At 38.9% G+C, this 10,437-nt stretch overlaps 1 protein-coding gene across 50 annotated transcripts in view; it reads left to right on the top strand.

Moving 5' to 3' along the window:
* Positions 1 to 2,471: 2,471 nt before the first annotated feature.
* Positions 2,472 to 10,437, top strand: part of LOC117160031 (uncharacterized) — an 88,557-nt gene continuing 80,591 nt past the window's right edge. For 28 of the 50 annotated variants that reach the window (XR_013059197.1, XM_033340414.2, XM_076621499.1 and 25 more), the window contains exons 1-5: positions 2,478 to 2,633; positions 3,333 to 3,531; positions 4,354 to 4,733; positions 4,804 to 5,047; positions 5,348 to 5,525. Coding sequence is in view for 49 of the 50 variants with exons in the window: in XM_033340414.2 (XP_033196305.2) it covers positions 3,358 to 3,531; positions 4,354 to 4,733; positions 4,804 to 5,047; positions 5,348 to 5,525 (976 nt within the window). In the remaining variant the exon portion in view is untranslated. Of the gene's footprint in view, positions 2,634 to 3,332; positions 3,532 to 4,353; positions 4,734 to 4,803; positions 5,048 to 5,347; positions 5,526 to 7,058; positions 7,465 to 10,437 lie in introns of those variants that run through there. The other 22 variants (XM_076621523.1, XM_076621527.1, XM_076621524.1 and 19 more) reach the window with 8 other exon arrangements.

Here is a 10,437-nt window from a genome sequence, read left to right as displayed (position 1 = left end):
TTCTCCCCACTACCTTCACGCAAACCCCTTCCACCACCACGAATTGCTATAATGTTCAACCGGCAAAAATCAGGATTGTATCAACTTTCTTCTTTACAACTTGTCAATTTCTTTATCCTAACTCTAATCATTATTTTTTGAAAATCGTTTATCTAATAGAAAATGATGATCACTGCGTCAAATCTCAACGCGTATCGTATATTGTAACGTTTCAAACGGTTGTTACTACAGGACTTCGCTGTTCCTATACGTTTGTATATCATATCTATGGAAAATTTCGGCATAGAGCATGTATTTTCAAATTTATTCTTCTATAAAAAAAGAATCAACAATTATTTGATCGATAAGCTTTTTCGCTTATATTTATCAATCTTTTTTTGTACGAAAGTGATCACAAGGTTCTAAGAGTCTTTCGACGGTCCTGTGTTAACCGGCCGTTCTCTTTACCCCACTATTCGTAGCTTGATGCGCACAACACTGAGTTGAATTCTCTGCGCCGCGTCTCCCCATAAGAAGCACACTGTTTCCGAGCATCCCGGCTATCCCCTCGCAGAGCGGGTCGATCGTTACGCGTAGAAGTACGGCCATTGTGTAAAAAGAAGCCACGGCGCTCGGATAGTGTACGCTGAGGACAAGACGTGTAGTTTTTTTCCAAGTTTTCCTCTTGTGATATTTAGATTGTGCCAATATAGGTGAGTAATTTGTATACATATCCGTTGATTTATGTTTCAATTGTATATTCAATTTCGGGCAAGTTTATCGTCCTAAAAAGTTGATAAAAAATCAGGTCGCGCTGTTAAACCGATGGGCAGTACCTAAGTATCTTCGTCATACACGCGTGATCTTGGAAGAGTGTGTGTGTGGTGTTTGGAATATCATGATGGGAATATTTCGTTTGCGATTTATATGAACTATCTGCTAATTCGAATGCAATCGCTATCATTTTTCATGTATTTTTGTACGGTTTTCGCCATTTTGCCTCGGTCAAGTGTATAAAGTCGGCCATTACGTTACGCGTGCTAGGTTGTGGTCCAGGGCCGGATGACGTACATACAAAATACTTTCTGATTTTTATCATTCATTCATGAATTTTAATTACGCGTCATTCCTATCGTTCTAATGACGAATAAATCATTATACATGAATATATTAAGCAAATTTTCTAATTCAAACATCTCGTTCACGTCTCGTTTTCTATCGATCAGTCATTCCCAACTGACATATATTTCTTTCTTGCTGCTTTATATCAAATGATATAACTACATAATGTCATACATAAATTATGCATTGCAGATTTAAACAGTGTGTGTGATTTCCGTGATGTTTGTTTTAATATAAAACAATTTTGTTGTATTATTGTGTCAAACATTTTTCCATTGACTTTTCAAATAAAAAGGAACATGTCTGTCAGAACAGAATTGTAATCTGTGATATTTTTTCCTGGTAGCTTGAACATTATGTCAAACGTCTAATGTTTGTGTAAACTGTTAAGTGAAAATAAAAAAAGCAAGTATTTTGTCGGTTAGCGTCCTCTGGCTGTAGTTTCCAATCACGGCAAAGATCGTGATAGGTTGTAAGAGTAGAGCGCATGCTCGTTAGTTTCGTTCGCGTTTTTTCTTCTCTTGTTCCCTCTTCCGGAGAAGCCTGCGCTCTCTGACGGCCGGCATAGAGGCAACCAAGTAGGCAGTCGGCTACGCCATTGTTGTAAAGGGCAGCGCTTGAGGCGCACGCCGAGTTCGGACGCTTACGCAGTTTATTTTCACTTATCACCCATCCCGTTGCTGTGATATTAGATTGTTTTATATTCCATATTAGGTGAGTGTTATAACAAGTAGTCAATTATTTATTTTCGATTTCGGTGAAAATCTTTAGAAAATTTCGGGAAATCTTCTTGTGGGGTGACATGGCGCGGGCGGATCCTCTCCGTACTTTTAAGAAAACATCGTTTTTGCTTAGTTACCGGTCAAAACAAATTTCCCAGTGGAGCAAGTGTTTGCGATTTTGATGTTTTCGTCCAGACGATGCTTTAACGGGAAATTCGAATAGCGGATATCGATCTGAAATCTTGTTTCTTCTTGTGAACTTTTCCTCTATCGCCATTTTGTCCGGGCGCGACCTCGCGGGCGGCCATATTGCGAACCACGTTTTCTCTCCTCTCCTCTTCTAGTTTCTGGTGGCGGTATGAGGAAAGTGTATGGTTCATTTTCGCCGGTTGGTAGTCGATTCGCGATTGAAAAATTATCTGTCGCCAATTTGTTTTTGTTTCGCACATGTTGCTCGACGTCATCTGACGTAACATTCAATACGAGATAACAATATAAATAGATTACGCAATCGGACGTAAGCCGTGGTGAATGCACTTCCCTTTATTTCGTATTAATCTTTACGCGCAAGTATCTGTATACTTATGTTATGCATTATGTTATCCCCTCCATTGAGAGATTTACGCGTTGCGCATGTGAAGAGAGCAATCGATTTTCCATTTTATTGCGCGTTAGTGATGTAAACCTCGGGGATGTATATAAATTGTGTTACCCTTTTTACCTGAGAGATAAACTTTATCGTGGTTCTTTAGTGGTCCTATCAAACTTTGTGTGCTTTACTGTTCCAAGTGATGTTTATATATTTATATGGTATGCAATTTTGATACGCTGTCGCATGACGAATAAAGATAGAAAAATTACAAACCAGCGCCGCTCGCAAAATATTTTGATACTAATACTAGGGCATTTATGTATTTATATTGGGGATAATATAGCCTTTTTTATTTTCCAAGTTTTATTCTAACAGTATCTTCTGATATACAGTTTGTTATGTCGATCATCGTATCATTAGTTATTTTCATTACAACTGGCTTAATGCGGAGTTTTTTCGAAATTTGATATTATCGTTAGGGTACTGAATATCCAGCAGACGTCCCTGAATTCCAGGGGCCTCGAACTAGTGCGCAAGTTAAATGCGCAGGTCGGGCGCAGCTGCGCATGCGTAGTGCTTGCGCGTCCTTCTGCATCATCCCCACCAAATCGTCCATTACCGTTATGAGAACACGCACAAAGGAAAAGGCCAGAAGACCAATTCGACCGACGCGCTTGCACCGTACGGCCATTTTGGAAGCTTTGCTGCTTCCTCGCGGAGCTTTTATCGTGGTTACACATATCAACCGGAATAATAGATATCATTGGTCTCGCCTTTTATTTCCAAATCATCGGCCTCGATGTTCGTGTTAATTCAACACAACATAATTAGATAGCATTAGCACGGTCGATCATCTTGAACGGACAAACGGATTTATTTGGTTCATCATTATCCTGAATATTTCCTTCCTTGTTCAGTAACGAGGGAACGAAGCCAGAAAGAATGGAAGACGACCAGCAGTTCTGCCTTAGATGGAATAATCATCAGAGTACATTGATCCAGAACTTCGACACGCTTCTCGAAAGCGGGACGCTTGTCGACTGCACATTGGCAGCTGAGGGGAAATACCTGAAAGCCCATAAGGTAGTTCTGTCTGCGTGCAGTCCTTATTTTGAGGTGAGTGAATCTTGCGAATATTTTACTTTCAATATCGTTTTTATCTCATTATTATTGCCATTACGCGATTAATTTTATTATTATTATTTAAATTATTATTATTGTTTGTATTTTGTCAATTACATTGTATTACATCCAATACTCGTACTTGGTTAATAATAGGCTTGGTTGAATTGAAATTTAAGATTGTTTCATGGTCTTGAATTTTTTCTTGTTAAGAGATTGAACACCTTATGTATTGATTCTCATATACGAAGTATAACTGTTATTTAGTTTGCTGATAAATAGGAAAAAAATTCGATCGAGATCAGATCGAGAGTATCAAAGACATTGGTTATTTGAAATTTAGGCCTTTTTTTGGTATTGATGTATCTTTTTCATTTATTCATCGTACTTCGAATTGTAAAAAAATTTTGGAATTCAAGCTAAAAGGGGGGAACCTCAAATTGAAACAAGATGGCTGCTCTTGTTGAATGTGGCCTGGGCAGAAGCCAGAGAGGCAGGGAGACTGAAAGCCCAAACCCCCTCCTGGTTCCTCCTGGTAATCAATACAGAGAAAGCAAGATGGCTGATTTCCAGGGCACTTGCCCTGGGATTTTACCCTGATGTGGGAGGAGGGGTGTATAAAGGAGCAATACATCTTTGAATTAGGAAATTGAATTCTATTATTTAGTATTATTTGACTTTTCTACATTAATTTCGACTGTTAATTTCCTAATGTGACATCTACTTGTTTATTATTATTATCTATTAATATTTAAGTCAAAGTATTTGATAAAATTTGTGCAATTCAGAGGTTTAATGGAAATATTTCCGTTGTAGGGGCTCCTCAGTGAACATTATGACAAGCATCCTGTCTTTATACTCAAAGATGTTAAGTTTAAAGAATTAAAAGCAATGATGGACTATATGTACAGGGGAGAAGTAAATATCTCCCAAGACCAATTGGCAGCACTCCTTAAAGCTGCCGAGTCTCTGCAAATTAAAGGTCTATCGGAAAGTAAAACAAGTGGTAGCAGTAAGACGGATTCTAGGCAACAAAAGGTCGTTCCGCAAACATCACAGCCCGACATTCCAATTTCGTCTTCCGGTCTTACGATAGAAAAGAACAAAGTTCCTAGGCAGGGTGTGTCGCAAGGTCCCCTGGGGGATTTACCTGAAGACTCTGCCAGTCCTCAAATACCGAAGGGTTTGTCCTCTAGGTAAGAATTTGGAATTTTTCATTCGTCATTCGTTGAGAATATAAAATTATTATTCTCGTTATTTTTACAGGGAAGGTTCCCAAAGTCCCACATCAAGGAAAAGAAAAAGATTTAGACGAAAAAGTATAGGTGATGATAATTCAGTAGAAAATCACGAAGCTTCGAATTCAAGTGACATGCCTCAACAAATGGGCGTCCCTGCGCTTGGAATTGCACCCGTAGCAGATGAAAAATCACATGCAGACCCCACAGATTCCATTGGCAGGTCAGCCTTAATGACGCAGCTGACGAAACCTGCCGATGAAATGTTACAGGTGAGCCTTGTGAAATTCGACGTTGAATTTTTATCGTATGAGATCGTATATTAATTGTTCACCAACGTCTAATGGAAGCTGTTGTCTACTGATACTGTTTCTTTCGCTTGTTGGTAGAGCAAATGATATCGTACTTAATCCTACTATTTGATGTCATATCTACTTGATCTTATAGAGTGGAAACGGTGCGATACATGATTCTAATAATTCACATAATGTTTTATATATTTTGACAATACTTAAATAGATAAATGATACAAAGAGAAATACTGTTTCTTATAAAATGATTTTTTCCCTTAGTTGCCGCTAGAAAAGCCCGAACCAAGTGATAATCTCATTGAACCAAAGTCTGAATATCTCGAAGATCCAGAAGAAAGCGTCGAAGATCTGACGCTGGATGACGACATGAATGATTTGAACGAGATGGAACAAGATAACAATAGAGCCGGCCCATCCCACGACCCCTCCCAGCATCCTGGTAAGTTGAACAATCGTATTATTTTTATATTTTATTTATTCTTCTTTCGTTATAACGTAGTAGCGAAATACAGGGTATTTTGACGAATTTACGCGATATGCGAGTCGATTTCAAATTTTGTGCGCATACGTTTCGAATTCTCGTTTGTTGTCCAGATATATACTTACATAGTTTCACGTACGGCGAGTTCCCCATACGAAATTATGCGAGAAATGATACCATGTTGTGCAGACGTTATGCATGTATGTAGTCCAGCAGCAAAACTTCGATTCAAAGAAACTTTGAATCGAAGCATAGCTGCTCTCTCCATCTGAGTGAAATAAGCTTGATAAAAGGATAGGATTTATTTATATATATATATATATATATGTCGGAGATGAAAGGACACCGGAACCTTCGGATAGCCCCGCAACATTGCAATCTAAAGTCTACTATAACTGTAACTAAACTATTGTAGTTATTCAATCCAATTGTAATTGTTCGAGATTAGTGACAGTGAGCTTTGGCTCGAGGCGACAGTCTGTCGACCAACGTAGCCGCGGTCAAGGGATGGACGCCTTGTCTAACAAAGGCATGGAGTAATTCTATAGCTCTCCTTAAAAAGGAAATAGTTGTAACACTCGACAGTAAACATTCCAACGGTCTCTGTCCCGTAGCTCGCCACACGCAGACCCTATTCTTCGAGTAAGATGATTGCCAGATGTCGATGCGTCTCCGCAGTACATGTTCGGCTAGCCCGAGGGCCCGTTATAAATCTTAAGGTTTAGTTAACTAAAGTCCTTCAAACAGACGAACAGTCTTTGTCCCAACTACGGGAAGATAGGGGAGACATATTTTTCAACGAGCGACGTCTCCCACTAGCAACTTTCCCTCGAGGGCGGCTAGCATCTTTTTCTAACCACCGATATGGAGGTTGACCAATTAGCAGCAACGCCAATTTCCCTTACTTTCTGAACGAAGGCTTTTCTCGACGAATCCGATGATCTCGTGTCCTTAGACACACCCCATTATAGTTTTCCTCTGTGGCATCATCGGGACGGGAAATTCATTCTCGCTCGCGATCTCATCGATGAAAAGAGTAACCCCTTACGACCGGTGAATATTACGCGTCCGACTTAGATTTTGTGAGTACGTTCATCTATCATCCCGTCGACCGCGGATTCGTTATCGAACCTGAGACCATTGTCACTAGTGTCGCGGACGTCTAACCGCCGTGGTAGATTGTCGAACGTGTGTTATCCATACTTGTGTCAATAAATCGTATCTTCGTCACACCGCAACGATGGCTACTTTCAATGAAGACTCATCAAACACCGACAACCCTATCCTCAACGCCATTCCGACATATATATATGTAAATGTATCACACTAACATGGGTTTAAGAATTTAAAATATAAAATTAAATTAGAGGAAGGGACTCGTTCATTAATGACTTGAAATTCAGTTATGCGAACGTTTCGTTTTTTGTTTGTTAAATGTTAAACGGGTCGTGTAATGATCGGCCGACACTAGCTTGGGTTTCCTCGTTGCAGGTGGGGGGGCGGGAGCGCGGTCTCGGTCGAGAGGGAATTTGATGGGTGGTGATGGCGGTGCCCTCTGGGCGTCTCATTTCCTCGAATGTAAAAAAGGGCCGAATATGAGGCGGCCGCGCACAGATGTTGACGTAGGCGCGTTGCTTAAATCGCTGGAAAAAAAACAGGGCAGAAAGTATAGTTTAGACTCGGTTAAAATGTCCCTGGATGCAATATTACAACAGGGAGTTAGCACCACTCAGGCATCAGAGATGTACGGCATTAATCGTTCAACCCTGCAATTCTATTTGAAAAAGTTGAACGTCGTCAGAAGGAGATGGAGACAACAACCTAGTAACCTGATCCAGCCTAGACAGCCTTAGTGTGGTGTATGCTTTTACGTGTGTAGTTTATATAATGTCCGATAGCATCGAGATTTGTCAGTGAATAATAATATGCCATTGATCGACAGTGAACCGTTCGATTCTATTCTGCTCTGTTTTCTTGTATTTTCATTTCCGTGTCTGATTATAAATATATATATATATATATATATATTTATTTTAGATTATATATACACATATAAACACACACACACATTATATTAAAAATTGGATAAGTGCCCGAAACGAACTACAACAAGTGCTCGCTAGTCATCCTTACCATTCGGGGGAGGGTTCCCTTCGATATACTGCGAAGCTCGATAGTGGAGTGGCGTAACCTTTGATCCGATTGTAAATGTCAATGAGGCAATTACTAATTCAATGGTAACACATTTTTATTTTTTTACTTCTTTTCAATTAAACTTCTATCGCATTTTTGAAATTATTTTGATTAACACGTTGACGCTATCGCCGATATGCATTGTTTTCTCTGTGAGCCGGAGCCCGAATGCACGGTTTGCTTCGTTGGGCGGCGCAGGATCGCATTAGACACGACTGCAATTTTTCAACTTTGACCTCAATTTATAGCAAAATTACAAAAGCTATACGATTCCGTGGACTTCAACTAATGCACTGATATACGATAGTTTGGCAATATCTGTTTGCATATATCTATAAATGTTAACACGTTGACGCCGGCGCCGATATTCATGGTTTTCATTCATTCAGAATTCAATGTCTGCTTCGTGGGGCGGCGCCCGAATTCACTGTCTGCTTCGTGGGGCAGCGCTGGGTCACTATCTATTTTGTGAAATACATGTGTGACCCATCGGCCGCCCCTCTGGACAGACACGTGTGACCTGCCAATGGGGCACGCCGCCTCACGGAACAGACACGCGTGACCCGCCGATGGATCGCGCCGGCGTCAACGTGTTAAGTAAGGCTGACGAGACCAGCTTTGACCCTAATTTTGTACTCCTTTCAATTTTTCTGAGAAAGTAGAGGTCTGACGCGAATTCTGACCATCGCACGCAATTCTGTGAACATTTTTCTATAAGAAACGTTCATAGCGCGAATCAAAAAATTTTTCAATTCTGCACAGGAAAAAGGAATAGTCATGCATGTTCGTTGGAGAACAACGGCGCGCGTAAGGAACATGCACGACGAAAATAGTGTTAGGTTACGTTAAATGTTTAAAATGGACTGACAAAAGGCCAGTATGTGTGATAGCTACTTCCAAAAATCACAGGTGCGTTATTGTTCAGGGGAAAAATAGTAAATTAAAGCCAGCCACTTTTTTTATAATGATGCTAAAAAGGGGGTTGATCTATTCGATCAGATGCCATCCTATTATAGTTGTTTGCGCAGAACCGTAAAATAGTATAAAAAAATTGTAATAGAATTAATATGCTGGGCTTGCCTCGTAAATGCGTGGTGTGTACATAGAAAATGGGGCACTAAAAGTATTAAAATCTTAAAATTTCGCGAAGAAATTATTGATCACCTTTTAGGTACAGTGAATCTCAACAGAGAAGAAATGCCAAGTGAAAATGAAGTACTGTCCAAAAAACAGTTACATTTTCTGCAGTCGTACCAAGGGCCCGCGAGCAAAACGAGACGGCGGTGTAAACAATGTTATAAACGCATTTCTAAAATAAAAGGTAGTGCGTATGCCGCGAAAAGAGCCAAAAAAGTAACAACATATTGTGATCTTTGTAAGGGCCAGCCGACACTCTGTCTAACATGTTTTAAAAAATTGCATGAAAGAAGGAAATGATTATGTTAAGTTTATAATATTGAATTGTTATGTTTTTACTATTGTATGCTGCTTATAATGTTGAGATAAAATAATATAAACCTATTTTGTACTATATATTTTGTGAAATACATGTGTGACTCATCGCGATGCACGCCGCCCCACGGGACAGATACGTGTGACCCGCCGATGGTGCACGTCGGCGTCAACGTGTTAAAATAAGGTCAAATACGATATACTTTAATTTACATTTACCTATTTAACGTATTTGTTATTCTTTTAATCAAAGGAACTTCAGAATTACATTGGTGAAAGTTTCACCGAACAAAATTGAAAAATGAAGTTCAATCGTTGCATTAGTATCGTCTCATCGATGTCTTCTTTCATTCGCATTGTTCTTTTCTTCGTTTGGCAAAATTTTGAATCGTATTTATTATTCTGTTTAATAACTTGACTGAATAAGTGTGCGGCTTGTATTCAGATTTTTGGGCACTTATTCAATGTTCTTTCATTTTTCTATAAAGACTGTTCATTTTTATTCTAATACACCACCATAAATGATTTTTTATTTTCTTATGTTTTTCATTGATAGTACTTATGCGTGTTTTCTTGCAATTTCTTGGAATTATCAGAGAGAGCGAGAGAGAGAGAGAGAGACAGGCAGAATTATTGTTAGAAAACGTCCTTACACATATCGCAGGTTTTTTCAAAGTAACACAAATGTATGGGATGCTTCATGTCGCGTGAGCAAAAATGTTTAATTTTTTCAAATTATTGTCTCTTTGGTATTTAATCAATTTTGTGAGATAAGAAAATATGGCCTTTACATTTCATTTATTTGACTCTGGATTTTCTATTACTGCCTTCTTAAAAATATCGTCATATACTGAAAGAATCACGTGCTTAGTTCTTTCATTATTGTTGTATATTATACATATTAGAATGGCATATGTATGTACGTTTAGACGTAATTCCTTTTCTTTATCGGTACATTTAAACAATTTTCAAAAACTGAGCTTCGTTGTGAGGATATCAAGGGTACCGATAATATCTAAGCAGTATATTGAAATCTCGTTAATTGTTCATTACATTTTGTAGTCGTGTTATCTTTGTTATAGAGTAGTCATTAAAATTTATATTAATCACTATTACTGTGGGAACTGAAGTACGATAAGGAGTGTACAAAATGCCAGACTGTGAAATAGCTTAAAAACGATCAGTATTACTTTGTCCTAAGTGTTATCGTAGTCGTTTAACCCTT

Source organism: Bombus vancouverensis, chromosome 9 (assembly GCF_051014615.1).
Source record: "Bombus vancouverensis nearcticus chromosome 9, iyBomVanc1_principal, whole genome shotgun sequence".
NCBI lineage: Eukaryota > Metazoa > Arthropoda > Insecta > Hymenoptera > Apidae > Bombus > Bombus vancouverensis.
This window is presented reverse-complemented; position numbering and strand designations above follow the sequence as displayed.